The sequence below is a fragment of the Marmota marmota genome, unplaced genomic scaffold (assembly GCF_001458135.2).
Source record: "Marmota marmota marmota unplaced genomic scaffold, marMar, whole genome shotgun sequence".
Classification (NCBI taxonomy): domain Eukaryota; kingdom Metazoa; phylum Chordata; class Mammalia; order Rodentia; family Sciuridae; genus Marmota; species Marmota marmota.
In genome coordinates, this window is record NW_026000244.1 from 1,818,717 (window position 1) to 1,839,772 (window position 21,056).

At 38.4% G+C, this 21,056-nt stretch overlaps 1 protein-coding gene across 5 annotated transcripts in view; it reads right to left on the bottom strand.

The window, feature by feature from the left end:
* Positions 1–21,056, bottom strand: part of LOC107159601 (contactin-associated protein-like 3) — a 235,193-nt gene that overhangs the window by 167,628 nt on the left and 46,509 nt on the right. For all 5 annotated transcript variants that reach the window (XM_048796272.1, XM_048796267.1, XM_048796268.1 and 2 more), the window contains exons 2-3: positions 19,389–19,499; positions 4,574–4,767 (exon numbers count right to left, since the gene is read on the bottom strand). In XM_048796272.1, the coding sequence (XP_048652229.1) occupies positions 4,574–4,699 (126 nt within the window). In that variant the 5' untranslated portion in view covers positions 4,700–4,767; positions 19,389–19,499. The remainder of the gene's footprint in view (positions 1–4,573; positions 4,768–19,388; positions 19,500–21,056) is intronic.

The following is a 21,056-nucleotide window of genomic DNA, read 5'->3' on the forward strand; positions in this document are numbered from 1 at the left end:
TTAATGTGTAAAAAAATGTGAATATGAGACAACTACAGAAAAAGGGACTTTTTACACATGACTGAGGTTGGAAAGGTGACCCTGGGTGATCATGTTGATCCAGCCTAAGCCTATGAGCAGAAAACTTTCTCTAGCTGTTAGCACAAGAAGAAAAGGAAATGCAGCAGAAGGACCCAAGATCTATACCATTCAAGGGTCTCCACCATTCACTTGTGGAGGGGCCACCAGGAAAGGAGAAGGAATAGGGGAACATTTAGAGCTGAGAGACCTGCCACACCACTGGCGGCCATCAGACCTACAACTGCAAGGAGTGACAGTTGTCCAGTCCAAAGTGAGTAGTACAGGAGAGGTGGCAGAGCAGTTCTGTCTAGCGGCATCTGAATCCACTCCCACTACCCTGAGGATGAGGGTGGCTGGCTAGTCCTGAATGAACAGTTTGTAAAATCAGGGTGGTTGACACTCAACACCTCTTTCCTTCTGGAAATCCATTTTGTTTATGTGTGAGGCAGAGGTTTCCAATATGACTTGTTCCCCCAAAATGATAATGACCTTCCCTGGAGGTCAGATTTCATTACCCACTTACAGAGGAATGAAGTACTTCCAGTGGGCCACAAGAAAAGAGGACTATCAGAAGCTCATGCTGGTCTCAGGCTCCTGCCCCAGGTGCTTCTTGCCTTTATTAACTTTGGTTTGTGCTCCGAGCTGCAGTAAATCAGACCCAAGGATAGGACCATATGTTGAGCCCTGGAATCCCTCCCAGTGAAGCAGTGAACCTGGGAAAGGTTCTAGGGCTTGAGAAATAACTCTTCTCCAGAGCCTCAGCAAAAGAAACAGGCAAGCAAAACAACCAGCCCTGCTGACATCTACACATAGAATTCACCAACATTCACCCAGACATTAGACCTATGTCAGCTATGACCTAATAATTGTGTTTTGTATGAAACCACTGACTGTAGGTCACTGTAACAGCAGCAAAAGAAAACCAATTCAATGACAATATTAATAAATGCATATTTTTCTCACTGATAAAAAGTGTAACTAATACAAAGAAATTTTTTTTTTTTTTGGTACCAGGGATTGAATTCAGGGGCACTTGACCACTGAGCCACATCTCCAGCCCCATTTTTTTATTTTATTTAGAGACAGGGTCTCACTGAGTTGCTTAGCACCTCACTTTTGCTGAGGCTGGCTTTGAACTTACAGTCCTTCTGCCTCAGCCTCCCAAGCCACTGGAATTACAGGAGTGTGCCACCACTGCCAGCACAAGGGATTTTTTTTAATGGTAAATTTTCAATGGTAAATTTGCCAGCAGATTCAGTGTCTGGGGAAGCCCTGCACCTCAATGAAAGTGTGCCCTCCTGCAGAGTTGGAAGGGAAAGAACCCAGAGAGTTAATCCAGCTTTTTTATAAGGCATTAATCCCACTCTTGAGGGCAGAACCATTGTGATTTAACACCTAAAGTCCCCACCTGGTGATACTGGTAGCTGGGAGGCAGGGGCTTTTAGAGACTACCTAAGCTTGGTGGGGTAGGGAAAGGAGAGCGCTGCCTGCAAAACTATTAAGTTGCCTTCAGAGTTGTTTTGTTCCAAATAAGGCTCTCCAGAGACACCCATTAGAAACCAGCCCAAATCACAGAGTAACTGACTCCTTGCCCTTACAGGTGACCTAGGGTAAACTTTGTTCCTTATAATATTAACTTCTCTGCCCAGGAAGCATTACCAGAAATGTTTTAAGAAGCACAATCTCTGAAGGAACATGCTCAAGAATAGCCCACTCGTGCATGTGAGTTTTCCCAGCAAAAACCTCTTTCCTCCTTTGGGGAGGTGCTGTTGTGGGAGCTATCCTGAGTGCTCTCTAGACATGATGCAAGTGATAAATCTTCCTTCAGTCTTCTATCTCCTGGTGTGCTTACTGGTTTTACATTCACCAAAGAGTGAACCCATTGCTTTAGTTTAGACCATAACTTTGATTCTTATCTCGAAATATAGGGATAGGGGACTATACCATCAAACCACAGCCAAGAGGATCAAGCATCTGTCTTAAAGAAGCTCAAAATACAGGCAAGGAGAAAAACTACACTTGGATTCTAAGACAAATAAAGCTGAGGCAAATATCAAGAGAAAGGCAGAATAGGAGGGGGCTTAATTGGGTCTGGGGATCAATAATGATAGGTTTTACCCATCTCTTAATTCAGCAAACATTTTATTACCAAGCACACTCCATGCAGTGCTGGGGATGTAGGGAGCAAAGTTAGGGTCTCTGGGTAAGCTCCCTGGGAGCAAGAGCAGCCAGCTCCTGACACCACTCTACACACAGCCTAAACACACAGTGCTGGCCAAGAACAGAGGTGGGAAGCACCATCCTCACACATATGGTCTGGTATTAATAATCCTCCCCATTTTTATTTTTAAAAATCATTTAATAGGAAGCATTTGAAAATCGAAATATTTTCATGTGCTTACTACATCATTATCAACTTTTCATAATTTGGAGAACATCAAAAAAGAAAAAGAATGCAGGGTACTTGGTCAATATACTGTCACCTAAAATTAATTATATTTTCAGATTTATTCTTTTCATCATATATGGCAATTATACTTCACATAATTTTTTAAAAAATCAACTTCCAAAATCAATCCCAATTTTCAATGGATTCTGAAATATGAATCCAAATTATGATTACAGAAGTTAATCCATTAATTCAAGAAGCATTTACAGAGGAACCACCATGAATGCAAATATTCTTGACACTATTTCTCCCAGGGCACCTGACCTGAAATCAAAATGGCACATGGTGACACTTAGATGTGGCTTCCCTCTGGCTTAAGTGAAAAATAAGAATTTTCACCATTTCTCAGTCATTTAATTGCGTGGTGGGGTTAAAAACACAATCCTGATTTAATGTAACAAAGAATTAGCATGCATTAGCTATTACTTATCTAAGATGAAAAAGCTGTATTTAGTTTTCTATATTCACAGATTCTTCATTAAGTTTTAACTCTTGCTCCTTTTTTTCCCCCCAGTGCAGACAACAATTAAACCCAGGGCCTCAAACATGTTAAGTTCTACCACTAAGTTATGTCCCCAACCATGTTACTCATTCCTAATCAATGTTCATCTCAAACCTGCCATGGACTTGGTTTTCTTTGAATTAGCTCAACATTAATATTTACTTCTAATCATATACCTGGCATTTGTTTCAAGGCCAGTAGCAAAATTTCTTACAAATACCACCCTGTTGTGCTCTTTCATCTATTGTTAGAGAACTAGTTCTTGATTCAATTAACACCAACATTTATTGCAAGCTAATAAGAGTTTCTGAGATATTTCCATATAATAAGTAACAGAGTTTTATAATTCTACTAAGGGCAATTTGTTACCCCAGGATTATGATCATTGTGGCCTTCTAGCCTTATCATAAGCAAAGTGCTAAGAAGTAGTGGCTTTTAAGCTAACATCTTTCCTCTTGCCATGGAGATTGAGGGGGAAAGTTATCCAATATTCTTAGCCTGTATTAAACAAACCTAAACTATGCATCTTGTTACTGTAGCAAATTATACATTATCATAAACTTCACCACTTTAGCTGTTTTCAACCTCCAGTTCTGCTGCATGACTCCATTCACCCTGCTCTGTAACTGTCTCCTTCACCCATTTCCAGAACTTTCTCATCTTCCCAAACAAAAACTCTGTATTCACTTAACACTATCTGTCCCTTCTCCCATCACCCAGCCCCTGGCAACCACCTAAACTGTATTTTCAATAAAAAGCAATTTCTTCTGCCTCTGACAAACCTTCCTTAGTCCACACTGCACTGGGTGTTCCACAAACCAGGTACAGGTATCGTGTTGAGAGCTCCAACACTCTCCCTTTAGAGCCTGTCTTTCAGAGCACAGGGTGACTAACCTAGTAAGTACTAAGTCTATAATAAACTAGAGCTACTGGAATAATCAAAAAGTTAAGCAAACAAAATTTAAATCCTCTAAAAGGAGCATGGACATGTACACAGAAATTTTAAAAAATATATGGCACTTATATCATTTTAAATAACTGAAAATAGCTTTGATTTACAGTAATCTCAAATAGTCCTACAGGCCACGAATGACAAGGGCCACCTAGGTTCCTGAACACATGCTCCATAGGGAGATTCTCCATTATATGTATTTTTAAGTGTTCTGCTTATTGGAAACCTCAGTTTATCAGAGGTCACAGAAGAATGAATTTATTGGATTTAATGATGCTAAGACAATGTAAATTCCTGTGTAACTGAACAAGAATAAAAATGGATTGTATGTGACTTCTGGATTCTTAGACTTTACATGACTTAAAGGAATAATGAGATGACATTCTCAGTATTTAGCTGGATTACAAACCTGTTCTCCTTTTACTTATTTCATTAATTAAACATGGGCAATGTGTTTTTTAAAGCCACTGTGTCTTTCATGCACTTGAAAGCTTGTTCAAATGCTTTTGGAGGCTCTATTTCTGTAGTTGGTATGACAGATTGCACCAACCCATAGCAACTGGCAAAATTTATACTCTGACAGACCATATTTCCCAACAGAGGAACATACCCAGAAGCTTTCTTCTCGTCGATACTGTTTCCAGTTCCTCCCGCTGTCACTGAACATCAGAAGGTAGCTGGTCACCCAGTCGGAGCTCCCATATCCTCCCTGGGTGGCCACTGCCGTGACCTTCATTCTCTCTCCAAGGTCAATCTGCAGCCACTGGTATTTATTTGACACAAGTGGAGTCCAGCCACCAGCTCCTTTTCGTGGAAATGGAGATAAGAAAAATGTATATTTAAAATCCAGCATTTTGCCTCATTGCACCCCTGAAAGCAAGATGAGTCCCTAGCAGCTCTAGTGGAGGCATTAGTAAAATTCAACCAGGGTTCTCACTCTGATCTGGAAATAATAGCTTCAATATGTGGCACCACATACTGAACACAAGGAATATAGGCTTCATTAAGTTGGACTAAGTGAACTTCCTTGAATGGATTATCCCAGCACATCAACCCAGTGAAAGAAAGCACACTGGCTCTTTGTACTTCAAATAAAAATTTTAAAAAGTTTATTAAGAATGTTTAAATTAAACATCAATTAAACATAAAAATCATTATTTCAAACTATAGAATATATACTATCTCATAGTTATACACACAATAAAGAACACAGGAAGGGTGATCTGTAGTTCTTAAACTCTGGCTCTCAAGAGTTCAAATCTGGGTAGAAACTGAAAGAATCAACTCAACACAGATTTGGACAGCACATCAAGGTTCCCTGGAACTCTTGCCTTTACTGGCCTTTATGCATGATTTCCCCTTTACTGGGCATGAAGAAAAATATCCATACTATAGTACAACTAGAAAACCTTAATCCTGGATCCCCAGTATCAGGAAGCAGTGCTGAAGGCTGGGATAGTAAGATGGTTATGGCGTGAAGCACTCAGGTGCTTGCAGATTCATAGAACAAATAGATATCTCAAGAACAATTTGAAATAAAGTGCAGTGGAGGGTGGATGATGCAGAAGTGGAGGAGAATTCTATGCAGAAGAGTTCTGAGGGGCGAGTCGGGAAGGTTAGAGAGAGCCCCACATAGCAAGTGATACCTTTACTGTCTGGAAGGACAAAGAATTTCCCAGTCATTCAAGACAACAGAGCAGAAAAGAAATGATTGTGCTTTGTTGTGTCTAATGCCTGTCAAAATAGAAAATTAGGGGTGCCTGAGGATATACTATTGATGTATTTTGTTCTTGCAGTTTAACATAAATATGAGGTGTGCAAAACTGTACATAATCATCACCAAGGACTTGGTCCAGGACCCCCTTGGATACCAAATTCCAAGTACATTATATAAAATGATGTAGTATTTGCATACAAACTACCTTCTATGTCCTTTAAGTCCTCTATATCCTTTAAATCATCTCTAGATTCCCTGCAATACCTAATATAATACAATGCTATATACACAGCTATGATACAGTATCATTGGGAGGAAATCACAAGAAAAAAAATGTGTCATATTCAGAATTATTTTTTTTTTTTTTTTTTTTTTTTTTTTTTTTGATTGGAGGTTGCTTGAATCTATAGTTGAGGAACCCATGTACTTAGATTTATATTTTTCTTATTGGGTTTTCTGATTTTCAAATTAATATGTAATTAAGAAAATTTGGAAATAAGCTTTAAAATCATTATCTTTATAATAATATCTAGAAAATGGCAATGTCTTGTCAATGATCCCTAATGGGGAAAAAAATGCTTTTTTTTCCTAACTTTCTCCCAATACTCATTCCTAAGTCAAGGCTCTAATAGTATTGTCTGACAGTTTTTAACTGCATACATTGTTAATTTTTTTTTTTTAGATGTGTCAGCTCATTATACACTAGATTTGCTTAGGAGGCAGGAGTTGGGATGATCTGATACCTGCATCAGGACTCCTGGAGGTACAGGTGGAAACATTCAGACCCCTGCCTCTTGGCTGTGTCCTCCATACACAGCTCTACATGCATATTCCTTCAGGAAAATATAAAGCTTACTAATCGTTAAACCCAGGTTCCTTCTAGGATTTCCTCTTTTGTTCAAATATTCAAAATTTTCCTAACCACAAAGTCTTTTTCTTTGATCCGGAATTCAAAGCAGCTATGATTATGGCTGTCCTGTAGTGCATTTTCTATATTTTATTTTGAAATAATTCCAATTTACAGAAAAAATACAAAGATTGTATAGGCAATTTCCGTATCTTTTTTAACTAGTTTCCCCGGGACTCTTTGATCAAAACTAAGGTACTAACATTGGAACAATATTATTATTCTTTTAGTGACAAATAAAAATTGCATATAGTTATGGTGTACCACACATTTTGGCATATTCACACATGGTAGAGTGGCTACACCATGTAATTAATATATATATATATATATAGCTAATCATATAACATATATTTAGTTAACACATATAATTAACATATTACAACAATACTAACTCTTTTGTGGTAAGAAGACTTAAAATCTGCTCTCAGCAACAGTCTCATGATGGGATAATCACTTTTAGGAGTTCAGTAGAACAGTGTTATTAACAAGGCCTCAAATTATTTTGATTGCTTGAGTTTTCCACTCAATCCTTTTTTCTATTCCAGGATCTACTCCAGGATCCTACATTAAATGCCATCATCCTGTCTCCTTAGAGGCCTCCAGCCTGTGACATATTCTCAGCCTTTGCTTTTCATGAGAAGGTAGGTTATCACTCAGTGCCTTCCAGCCTAGTCCCACAGTCTGTTGGACTTTCTGATATAATTTTTGCTCTGAGACTTCTGAGACTTAACTGACAATCCTGACTAACATTCCTGCTGCAACAGCTCCTGATTTTGTAGCTAGTTTTTAAAATGTCAGAAATTAAGTATTGTTGATTCTTTTATGTTAAAAATTTCTATATTTGATATTTTAGATGACTCACTTAAACCACTGAAAAACTATTAACTTTCCTGTGTTCTAGCTCCTACTAGTTAGTATTGTAATGGCACCCCCTTCTTCACAGAAAATCTTAACTAAACTTCTCCAGGAATCTTCACCATAATTGATTTTAGAACTATCAGCAAAAGAGTCTCTACAAAAGAGTTCAATATAGGTAAACTTCCTATTTTCCTGTTCTTCTTTTTTACCTGGCCACTGGCCTGGAAGAGATCAGCACTCCAGGTGCTGAACACCCCTTTTCCTAGTTTCTCACAAATATTTATCCAGTACAGTAGTTTGAAAAGTATGTTTGCAAATGCAAAATGAGATTAAAAAAAAAAAAAAAGACAAATTCTTTAACACGGCTTCCGGCCTTGAGCTGGAGCTTTACAGAGATGTCTACATTTCTAAGATAAGAGAAATTACCAGTTGGCCTCCATGGTAACAGGGGTGGGTGGAGGGGGGCAGAGAGCTCTCCCCTTCTCCGGTGTTGTCCTTGAAGGGTTAACTTTCCCAAAACAGTGAAGGAAAAATCTGCTTTTTCTTTTTTTTAAAATAAAGGTTGATGGACCTTTATTTTATTCATGTAATTATATGCAGTGCTGAGAGTCAAACCCAGTGGCTCCTACATGCGAGGCAAGCGCTTTACCACTGAGCCACAACCCCAGCCCAGAAAAAGCTGCTTTATGTGAACTTCTGCAGTCTGTGAACTTCTGAGCCCCTCCACTTCCATGCTGGGTATAAAGTTCTGAAAGTACCTGACCTCAGGGTTCAGGGAATTAATTGATTATAGCGAAAACTGTACCCTCTGAACCTGGCTGCAGCAAAATAAAACTGTTTCCTGCTATCTTTGGTGCCTTGCCTCATCTGTCCCTACAACAGTATTAAAGTTCTCAAGAACATATTAATGATACAATTCTTTTTTTTTCATGTCACCATCTTTTTGACCTTTTCATTCCCTCTGGAAACCAGGAAACATAATTAATATGGGAACCCATGTAGAGAAGCACTGCCAAATGAAAAATATCAGCATGTTTCCCACATGTAAGCCTGGGTCCAGCCTCTCCCTCAAGAGCAGTCCCATCCCTGCAGGCCAGCTTTCAACATCTGCACTGGATCGACCTTGAACATTTCATATCCTTTAACCGTGGGGAGGAGGTGCTGCTAATATACAAATGAAGCTACTTGATCATCTGGGTTCCCAGATAAAGTAATGAAACTTCAGAATGCCCCCTGCCATAAGGCAATCATGTCAGCAGGAATATACTCACAGATAAACCCCAGATTCCTGCAGGCCATGACACTGCACTGATGGTCCTCTACATATGCTCACTGTCCACAGTACTGGGGTGGATGGTGCTTTTTCTAAAATTTAATGAGGTGTTGAAGAGAAAGAATGGGGAATATACAAACTCTAACTTTGGGAATACTAGGGAGCTTGAGACAGTATGTGAGACCACCCCTGCCCAACAATAAAACAAACCAAGACACTAATTAGAAGGGCTGGACTTGAGGGCAGCCCCCTACTAACTAACATGGATAGATTGTTTAGGGGTAGGGAAGGCTGAGGTAGGAGGATCACAGGTTCAAGGCCAACCTCAGCAACTTAGCAAGACCCCGTCTCAAAATTAAAAAAAAAAAAAAAAGAGAGAACTAGGGATATAACACCAATAGTTCTTAAAACTGATCAGCCTGCATTATCAAACACAGCAAATCTTTGGTAAAGAACACAAAGGAACCCATAGCCCCTGAAATGAAGCCCAGCAGTTCTCAATTACCATTTCATAGTGACTAATCCTGAACCCACAAGAAAGGTGCCCCTTGCCACAGCTCTCCCACTGCTGACAGCATAGACTGCTTGTCCACTGCCCCCTCCTCTCCAGCCTCAGCCCCTTCACAGAAAACTTGGCTAAATAAATAAAATTCTTAAAAAAGCAGCAACAACAAAAACCTCACTATTTATACAAATAAAAAACATATTCTGAAGCACCAAAAGCTCCATCAAGGCCCATCACCTACCCTCAACCCCAGTTATTCTCAAGAATAATATTCCCAGTTGTACACAGCAAGGTCCTAACATCTGGGAAGCCACCAGCCACAAAAACATCCATTCCCCTATAAGAAAAGTGGGATAAGTTTTTTGTTTGTTTGTTTTGTTTTTGTTTTTTAGGATTGGGATGAAGATCCAATAAGAAGATGTGTGAAGTGCCTGGTAATTCCCCTCCACACATTGGAAGTCAATCAGGCTGCCTGCGGCAGGTATTGCTGCCCTCACAGCAATTACAGCAAGAGGTCACACCAAGTGCTGCGTCTGCAGCCTCTTCATGACTTAAATCATCAGTCACCTGCCACTTTTACTAGAAAGTACTCAGGAAATGACTCAAAAATGCTGAATAATTGGAGAAGAAGATGAGAAAATGAAGAAAACAAAACTAGCACAAGCATGTAACAAGCCTAGGACCCTCCCTGCCTTCATTACTCGGACCACAGATAGTGATAACACTGACCACTGCTCTGGTGGATCCTGAGTATACATTGTCCTAATGAGTGTCAGAATGTCAGCTTTGTGCACAGAGGAATACTTAAAGGTGAAAGGTGAAAATCGGTGCATGTCTTCCTCAAATTTTAACAAGCACCAGAGCAAAGAAATATCCAACCGACGGAAGAAATGTCAAGTGGCTAATGTGACCTGAAAGATCCAAGGATGTTCAGGTCATTCAGAGGTCAAGCAAATAAATGCTAAATTGGAATTATTGCCAAGGTAAGTTTCCCCCCAGGTCACTGTTAACATTGTTTCTAATGGCATAAGAACCAGCTCTGTTTCTTTCCTCACTTAACTGCATCTGAATTCACAGGTGTCTCATTAGACATTCTAGATGACTAGGGTGAATTGGGAGAAGGTAAGGAAAGCAGGCAGTGTTCCCAGGGAAGACACAGGCAGCACTGTACATGCTCCCTGTTCACCACCTCAGAGATCTCTGGGCTTTACACCCTGAGATTTTGCACATGACCCTGCCTACTTTGCTGAGGGGGATCTAATAAAGCATTTGTCTTAGCTTTAATTCCTTGGAAATAATTCCAGTTATCTACATGCAGGCTTTCTGGCTATGAGGGTATAAAAAATGCAGAATCCTGCCTCTAGACCCATCTATGTGTGCTCTGACTCCCTTCTCCTGTGCTTCCTAAAATTTTCCAGAAGTCTACCTGGTGTGCAGTTTTCCAAAAAGTGCATCTATAATTTAAAATCACACCCAGACACCTAGTTGTAAAACAATTCCTTATGAAATTCAGAAGCACTCTGCAGTGGCTTTGCAATTAAGCAACTCAAAAATGAATTCAAAATTCATTTATATTGGTCAATCTGAGATGTTCATTAAATGTCAGTAATATTGAAGAAATATAAGTGCATTTAAAACCAAGCCTTTGGTGGGTGGGCCATAATCACCCCCTGGGCATGTAGTAAAATAATAGAAGGGCTTAAGATGGTAAATATGTATCTTCTGAAGCAACAAAGGCTCCATCAAGGCCCATCACCTACCCTCAACCCCACTTATTCTCAAGAATTTGACCATCCTCTGAAAGAGTTTGTCTCGAAGACTCCAAGGGAAGAAAGAATCCTGATTTTGACAATTAGTAGCCAATAGCAGACACAGCTGACCCAGTCTCCTTTATACTAATCAACCCTTTGTACTTTTGTTTCTCTGACTTTGAGAACCTGCGCTTCCTCCTTAGTTACTTTCTTAGTTAACTTTAAAAATCACTAATTCTGAAAGACACTCAGCTTAGCAAAATACTATTAAGTCTCCTACTAGCCCTGCAGAACTAGAACCTCTGATATTGGAGTTATAATGATAATGGCTACCTAGGTTACTTACTTTTCAGGCTTGTGAAGGCTATTTTTGTTGAAAATAAGGATTCTGCCAAGGGGCCTGTGCAGTTGTGTAATGGGTGGGCTATTGATGTCAGGAAGCCAAACCTCCACCCTCAGATCATGCTAATGCTGCCATTTTCTGAACATGCATCCCAGGAGAGGCCATGAAGATTGATTACACCAGTGAAATCCACTGATTACTTGAACTCCAATCATGTTCACCCACACCTTAAATACCCTGCTTCTTTATCCCATAAATATCCCCAAACCCTATCCTCCAGGAGGCAGATTTGGGACTTGGGTATCCCACCTCCATGCTTGGCCAAATTGAGGATAAACTCTTATTCTATACAAAACTCATTTCAGTGACTGATACCTTGTGCAGTGGGCAAAAGGAGCCTATCGTGGGAACACATTGTGAGAGGTCACCACTGGCTTCCTGAAGTTTTGTGTGCAACATCCCCAGGGACAACTTTCAGAGCTCTTTGGAATTTGACATTCACTTCTGTAGCTCTTCCTACATAAACAAAAACCTATTACTACTGAATGTTAATCCATTTTTCTCATGTGCACTATTGAGCAGTTGTAAAAGAGGCCAGAGAGGCACGATCGACATCTCAAAGATCTGTGGTGACCTGGTGCTTTCAGGTCTTAGTGGTTGGAAGTTTTGCATTGACTAACTGTAAGACAACAGTGCTACTTTCTCACATTTGAAATAAAAATAGAATTGTCCAGCAAGCCCAGGAACAAAATGAACAAACAATATCTCATTTATGATAAGGTGAGCCACCAAGCTTTCTGATTTTATCATGTGGGTCTTCACATTTTTGAGGTGTTGTTCAGAGATCCAATGATTCAATGAAAGCATCATTATACATCTTCCAGAGTTCCCTTGAGTTACTTCAATAGATAAGATTTCAGACTGTCACATAGGAGGGTCAAAACAACATCATCTCCCTTGATGCCCCCATGACAATTAGGAATTTGCCCAGAAAGGCAGGAGGCAAGGCACCTCACCCACTTCCTAGGGATTATCACTGTTCTTAAGAAACTGAGTAAGTAACTCATTTTTCAAAATTTAGAATAAATGTAGGACCACATCAGGAAATACCAAAATGAGATCCTCAGAAATAATGCCATGAGAACTCAATTTCCCATCCATTGGTTACTGCTCAGTCAGCCAAATGCTTCTGGGAAAGAAATCCCATTGAAGAAAAAACATTTTCCCTAAAGATGTTATGACTGGTTAATTCATTGCAATTGGCAAATGTGCTGTGAAAGCCTTGGGAGAGAAGAGGCACATGTAGATTCCCCTTTATAGGAATATGCAGTGCTCTAATACACATGCAAAATGGAGGAGGTCCAAGCATCACAAATGGTGAATACCCGTGACAAAGGAACATTCCCAGTAGAGATATTCATCCCATCAGTGTGGCATAGAATGTCCCAACAAAGTTCATTTGACTTGACTTCTGTGGAAGAAACATGGCAACATCACAGGAGTCCAACTGTAAGAATTATAGGGAAGACAGATGAGGGAGTCCCAGAAACAGTCTTGTAGTCCCCATTCAGTAAGGTCTCCACTAACACTCAGAGCAGTCTGACATATTTCATGTCTGGAACATCTTCAATCCTGCAAATTAGACCTGTTGTTCAAGATCCCAAATGCTTTGATTTTTACTGGGATGCATATACCTTAGTAAACCCAGCTGCCTCATGAAAGGTTGCTAATTCAACCTCACCCTTTGGCCATCTCAGATGGTGGAACTTTTACCAGGATCCCTGAACAGAAAAAAAGGGGCAAACTCTCATTACCTGGAAGAGGCAATGCAGTTGTGTGTGCATGGATGGAAAGCATGTAAGGCCATAGGCAAAATACAACTCCATAGAAACAGGCAGTTCATTTATAAACACGTTAAGTGAAGCAAGACATCATGGTGCACTTCAAGGGTACACACTAATAAACTCAACATACCTCAGAGTGTACCATGAATGATATAAGAAGTTATAATAGTTATTTTGAAAGGGAAAAGAGTAGAATTTGCTACCCAAATTTTGATAAAATTTGGTTAGTCCTAAGAAGGGCTCCAAAAACCATTTGGGAAGGTACCAAGTAAGCCTTAAGTACTACTTACTCTTACATAAATGGAAAACTTTCATGGCAAAATGGTGGCCATCATGATATACTGACCAGGCAGATTATATACACAGAAATAACTTTGAAATAAGGTCATTTATTTTTCATTCCTTTAGTTAATGCCATTTGCAAGAGATCATTATACATTAAAGCCCATGAGAAGCCAGGGAGAGTAAAGAACAACTCAGAAAAGATGAAAATAGGATGTGATGACTTCCTGCTGAGCAGGAATAGGAACTGCCTATCACATGGTGGAACAATAATCCACAATCCTTGCTCAGGAACAAAGCCCCAGAGGATCAGAAAAGTGAGAGGAATATGTGAAAAGCATAGGCAGGCTTTTGCTTGGCTTCCATGTGGAATTTAGGGATATCACCTTGTAGGGGTAAGGTAGTCATCAGCCATTACCACTCTTTGCCAAATATTGATACTTTTCAACTTACCATGGCATTACATCCTGACTAACCCATCATTTGAAAATATTATAAATGGAAAATGCATTGAATACACCTAACCAATCAAATACCACTATATACTGTAGGCTATGGTTGTTTACCCTTATAATTTGATCACATGGCCCATGGAAAACTTAAAATACAAAATTCAAAGTACAGTTATATCACTTTCACACAATGGTAAAGTAGCAAAACCATAAGATGTACCATGCCAAGTCAGAGAATTTAAAATTCCTGGTTTCCCACTTCTTAGCCATGTAAAGCATCCTTCTTCCATGCCCTCTGTGGTTTCATGGGGCAAAGTGACTAGTTGTGGCAGCTGAGCTGTGGGTGGAACTGATAGGTCAGTTCTGAGCCTAACCTGCCAGTACAAAACCCATCATTACTTTTTCCACTCCCTCACAGTGACCCAGAATTCCCAAGAGGTCATCAAAAGGAAACAAAAATTGAGCTGAATCTGAATATACACAGGTCAACTTGACAGGAGCAAAATATACATAATCAAGGCCCTGACTTGCTGCTCAGCCAGAAACAAGACTCACAGACCTGAGGAAGGCCACACCATCACAAGAAGTGAAGTGACATAGGACACATTCAGCATAGGATGATGACTACTCCCTGGGAACACTTAGGAAGTCTGCCACAAGCTTTAGGAACAGAAATCAACTAGTCTTCAGGGTTAAAGTCAGGCAAACTCCCTCAGCACACAGCAAGAATCAAGGACCAACATGAGGAGCTGACATACCCTGACATTTCCTCCTATCATACAGTTCCACCAGGGCAGGAGACTGTCCTGTGCATCCCAAAACCATCTTCCAAAGAAAAAGGAACAGCAATAAGAAATCTGAGCATTCCTGGAAGGTGCTTAACCCTCCAAAGAAGGCAACTGAGTCTACCAGAGCCCGGATTCTGGAGGTAATTTTATAGTTGGTAGACAAAGTCACACCTAACACTGCCTCCTGAAGGATGCTGACAACACTGAAGACACGGATGAACATGGATGAACTTGGCTGGTTCATTCTGTTTGTCTCATCTGGTAACTTAGGCTCTGCGTAGAATATAGAGGCTCTGAAGCTAGAGAAGGAGCAGGAAACAACCAGAGCAGCATCCCTTCCATGTGATGACTACAGGGCTGATTCAGAGCTTTTCATCACACATGCTACCATTTTGCATTGCATAGAAACTGACTAAATGAAGCTATGCACTTCCAAGACAGGGCTCTGTGCACCAGTACACGGACATATTTAAAATACCCATTTTACCTTTGACCTGTCCACAGCACTTCACACCCATGGTGCATCTGCAAGGTTTTTTTTTTGTTTTTTTTTAATTTTTTTTCAGGAAAACAATGGTAGTTTAAAAACAGAACATCTCTTGGCCCTCATAGATTTAATTTTTTTTAGAAAGAACAAATAAACAGAATTAAGCATCTGATGTGGAAAGGCAAAAACTTCTCTGTATAAAAAAACTAGGTTCTGTGAAAAAAATGTGAGGGAAAGATTTGCATTGAATATTTAGCAACATTCTGATTTATATCAGGAGTTGACATACTTTCAGATAGTTTTAATTATTATCTACTCTTTTAAGTTTTTTAAAACATTCTTCGATTAAAAGCCAATGAATTTTATATCATATACTACTGGGGAAACAGGAGAACTCAAATAGTCAAGTCCCATATTGTAAGAAGCTATTTAGTATCTTCAGGACAAATCTAAACATTTTCCTCAATCTAATCATTTTTATTTTCTTACTTATCTTCCTGATGTCCATAATAGTAGGTACACTACTAAACGTATGGAAGTGAGAAATAAGTATCTTAATGTTAACAAGAGTTTCTAAAATGCACAGCAATGAACAATATTGGAAGTATTAGGCAAATATTTTCCTGGCTCCATCAACAGATGAGCACAGTGTATTTCTGTGGAAACATGCCCAATGGCTCAGCACTAGTAAGGCTGAGAATTAAAAGGAAAAAGGAACAAGTCAATCAGTTCCATTTGTCTCCATCTACTTTTGTTGTGCAATAAATGATACCACATTCTCACTGCCACTTTGAGTTTCAATCAAAGCAGTTGACAATTTCCACAGTCTCCAATGGGGTCTCCCATGCAGGTGGCCACTTTCAGCTTTAGAGTCCACAATTTCAGCATCTGAGTTATGAGCAGAGCAGTCCTTTCCTGGAAAGGAACATTTATGTAAGCATTTGCAGGGAGCAGAAAAGAGAAAACCTCAATATGCTTCTTCCTAGTTAATTTCAACCACCTCTGCCAAGATCACGGCTCTGGTCTCAAGCCTGCACCTACAGCCTCCATGACTGACAGGATGAGAAGGTAACACTGAGGTTGGCAGGCAGCAGCATTTGGAATCGCAGAGACCCTAGAGACTCTGCACAAGCAAAATGTGAAATGAAAGGCTCATGTGGCTACTTTTGGAGATAGTTTTCCGGGTGCTTATTATTTATTTTTAACTTCTGGATAAATTTGGAGTACAAAGTTTCTTAGGAGTTTTTTGAGAAGGAAAAAGTGAAAATTAATATTATATTTAGAATGCAGATTTCAGCAATCTGCTTTTACATGAGACATATTAACTCTTAATTTTAGTTTAATTTTGATGGCAATGAAGTGAACAATCAAATCCATTTTTTAAATAAATTTATATCCATATCCAATGACATTAATTTTCTTAATTAGGTATAAGTTTTATTTCTTAAAATCTATCAATTTTAAAAACTTTAGGGCAGGCATTTTGAGTTATTAACTTTTCAACAGTTAATGTTTCTTGGTATAAAAAGCTAAAGAATATTATGTCAGGGTCACTCAGTTAAATGTATACCTGGAACCCATGCTCAGGCTTTAAATGGGAATTCCAGAAGAATTACCATGAGCAGAGATTTTAAAACTAACCTCTAAAAAATGGTATATATACACAATGGAATATTACTCAGCCATAAACAAGAATAAAATTATGGCATTTTCCAGTAAATGGATGGAACTGGAGACTATCATGCTAAGTGAAATAAGCCAATCCCCTAAAACCAAAGTCTGAATGTTCTTTCTGATATGCAGATGCTAACTCACGATAAGGGGGGAGGAGGGTAGGGAAGAATAGAAGTACTTTGGATTAAATAAGGGTAATGAAGGGAAGAGGGTAGAATGGGAATGGAAAAAAACAGTAGAATGAATCAGATATAACTTTCTTATTTTCATATATGAATACACAATCATTGTAATTCCACATCAGGTACAACCAAAAGAATGGGAAATTGTAGTTCATGTTATGTATAGTATGTCAAAATATATTCTATTGTCATGAATAACTAAAAATAGCAAATAAAAAGTAAATAAACTCTTAAGAATATTTAATTCTTTGTTGAATGATAATACTAATCCATTACTATCTCTACAATAATTTGCTCTGCCAGTAGGAAACTCATAAAAATCACTGACTCAAGTGTGGCCACAGGATGATTGGCCATGATGCTCAGCCCTTTGGGAGCTGCCTCTCTGCTGTGATCCCTAGAAACACCTGAACCTGCCCAGACTTCTCTACTCAGCCTTCTCAGTACTGTTCATAAGATCCCTTTCCATTATTTGTCACAAAAGTGTTGCTAAGAAATACTTTATTACATATTTTCATAAGTCAATAGAAAACAACATGAATACATAAATAAATAAAATGCACAAGAAAAAAAGAAAACAGAAAACACACAAAGATAATCCTTCAGAGGAAATATTGATATATTGAGCTTTGTAAATCACACTTCAGGAATGAGTATGAAGTCTGGTAGCAATATCAAGGAATATTTATTGAAACACATTACATGCAATCAGAATAGCAACCATAAACACTAAACCTCGTTGGCTGATTGCTACTCTCAAACAAAAAAATTAATTTAAATATCCAATAAAAGTAGTCTGAATATATAAGATGAATTTTGTACTATCATTTCATAATTCTGAGCTGTTAACTTTTTAAATAAAATATAATGGAATTAACTGGATCCTAAACTTGGAGATTTATCCCTCTGTATGTTTATAACCTTCACAGTATCCACAGCAGTGGAGCCTAAATCATAACAGGTTTGTGTCTCTGCAGATCAGAAACACAACATGCAAGCCCACTGAGCTTCTTTAAAATAATTAAATTGAGTATTTATTTGGTTATTATAATCCTTGAAACCACTGAAAAGTTTAGATGCTAACCTGATATTAGAGTAACCGCCAGGCCAAAAATGGTAATTTGATAATATAAACGGGTGAAATCTGGTTGCAATGAAAATATATTTTTACTGTCATGCTAGAAAATATTTGAAATCTAATGTTCAGGCCACAGAATGATTCTCCACGGTTAAAAAAAAATGAGGGGCTGGGATTGTGGTTCAGTGGTAGAGCACTTGCCTAGCACATGTGAAGCACTGTGTTCAATCCTCAGCACCACATAAAGATAAATAAATACAGGTATTGTGTCCATATACTACTAAAACTATATTTTTTAAAAATGCGAGTGAACAATCATGGTCATGGTCTCCAACCCTCACTCTCTGGGTTTTTCTCTTGTATCAACTCTTTCCTATCAATGTATCTGATAACTAAGTACCATGCTTCATTTTTAAGGGATAAAGAAACTCAAGCTATACTTAAAACCAGATCTTGAAATATTACTTATAAGGAGCAAATACTCAACTCTAAGTCTACATCACCAACATTTACAAGGTTGTACTTACAGAGGGCAGAGCTCATTTTAAGCTGTACTTCCTGAATTAATTAGCTCACTCTCACAGAAAAATCACTCTACCTCTTTAGAAGGTTGTAGAGCACTTAACTTTTTATTGTATTCACTGATTTAATCCTCTGAACTACTCTTCATGCAACAGAAAAGGTAATTTACTCAATGACATTGGAGATTCTATTCTTATTATAGAATAAGACATCTCCAAAAAGCAAGCCTGCTGCTTCCTTCACACTGCACAGGAAGAAAATCCCTACTATCAGCAGAGCCTACCCCTGGCCTTCTCCCATGTGATGTCCCAGGATAGTGGTCATTGCCCATCAGCAGCCCTGGTGCCTGTTGACTTCCCCCAGTGACTCTAACATGGGCTCATTTACTTATTTATATATTTGAGTTTTTCATCATCAGCTTACTAGATGAGTAACTTTATATAGCCTGTTCTAAAACTAAAAAGAAATCATTGGAAATAATGAGTAGCCCCAGTAATTCCCTTCTGATTAATTTCCTTTATGAGCACTTACTGGCAACCAATAAGGAAGAAAACTATTAAAACAAAATAAAAAAATAGATTCATAATTTATAATTTATAAATTTATAATAAAAAGAAAGCAAATAGAAAATAACATGAAAAAATCCAATTTCTTCAAATTCGATAAAATGCAAATATTAATTTTTGAGCTACAAGAATGGAAAATAACTAAGGATGAAAGCTCTCTCTGAGGAAGGAGCAAAGACAGCAGCCGACTCACCATCTCTCCGATTTAGACTTGCAAAGCCAGGGCCATGGCTACTGGACAGCTCTGAGGAGCTACTGAAGGATACTCGCGGCAAGGCAGAGGCCAGTGGAGCATCACAGTTGTCTGCAGAAAAAACAATACATGCAGGTTATCACATTGGGAGAAGATGTCCTTTCTCCTCTTCTTTCCCTCTCTCCTTTCTTTTTTTCTTAAGAGGCTAGAACTTGCACCAGTCTTGGTCATAAGTGCATTAGCCTATATTTAACAACAGGGTGATAAGGAAAATAAAACCCCTAGTTTCAGCCTTTGTCATTGTCCATGGTGTAACTATTCTCAACAAGGCCAATTCAAAGCCCTTAGTATGAAGTTATTGAACCTGGGGTTGGGAAGGCTTGCATACACAAGCCACATTAGCATTTCCACCATGAACACAGAAGGCATGTAAACAGCCTGAAGAGCAGGGGTCATAGCAAGACACCACAAAAAAGGCAGTAAGAGGTAAGTTCTGATAATTGATTACCTGTATTTTAATATGATGATTGGCTTATTTTTCACATTTACATAATTTAATTTTAAATAATGATGACATTTTAAAACTGGCTTGTAAAATTCATGAAAAATTAATGGTTGGTTCTTGCCAACTACTGAAAATTGGTACCAGCACATGACTCAATGGGGACATATTAGAAGAATTTCCTTTAAAATCAGGAAGAAGACTCATAGACAACACTGCTTCTGTTATCATTATACTGAAGTCCTATCAGTAAACAGAAGAAAATTTTAAAAAGAAAAGCATATAAACTGGAAAGAAGAAAAAGCAATTATCAGCACTTTCCAATGATGTGACTCCATGGTAGATAAATCAAAAAAAGGTTGTTTAGTTATTAGTTCAATATTCAAAAACTAATGCTCTATCTAAACACTAGCCATATTACAAAAAAAATAGGAAAAAATAAGAGAGAATATCAAATGGTAACAAAATATTCTGATTTCTAAGAATGCATCCTACAAAATGATGCAAGTGTTTATGTGTTGAAAAACAGGAAAAAAAAAAAAGCCTACATAAATGCAGTCTACAAGAACCACAAGCAGGAAGGCTCCATATTTTTAAGGTATCATTTTCCCTAACTTGAGCTAAAGCTGCATTAGAAGCCCAATCAAAAGCCCATGAGGTTGTTCATAGGACTTACTTGAAGGAGTGCCCCACATGGCTCAGGGTTCTTAACATAGGGAACAGACACCATTTAGGGGTTCTGCAAACATTAATAGAAAACAATTACACCTTTATTTTCACTAACCTCTAACTAAACTAAACATTTGCTTCAATCATGGAAGTAGACAAACAGGCCACACAAGTTCAACATGTCCTGTTCATTTGTCACCAACATTAATTACAGATATTTTTATAGCAATCACTGTGTGGTTGGGAACTGTTTGCATCTCTCATCTCTTCAAAATATCAGTAGTTATTAAGCTCACCACCAGATTTTGTTATTTTACATGCTAATTAATAATCAAGAATTCCTATCATATTAAAATTTCTAGCACACTCATTACTGCACTTCAATAATTGCTTTTCTCTGTAATGCCAGTTGCAAATGTTCAGCATTTACAAGCATTACTCAGAAAAGGTATTCATAGGCTTCAGCAAACAGCAGAATAGATTTGTTCATGGCACAA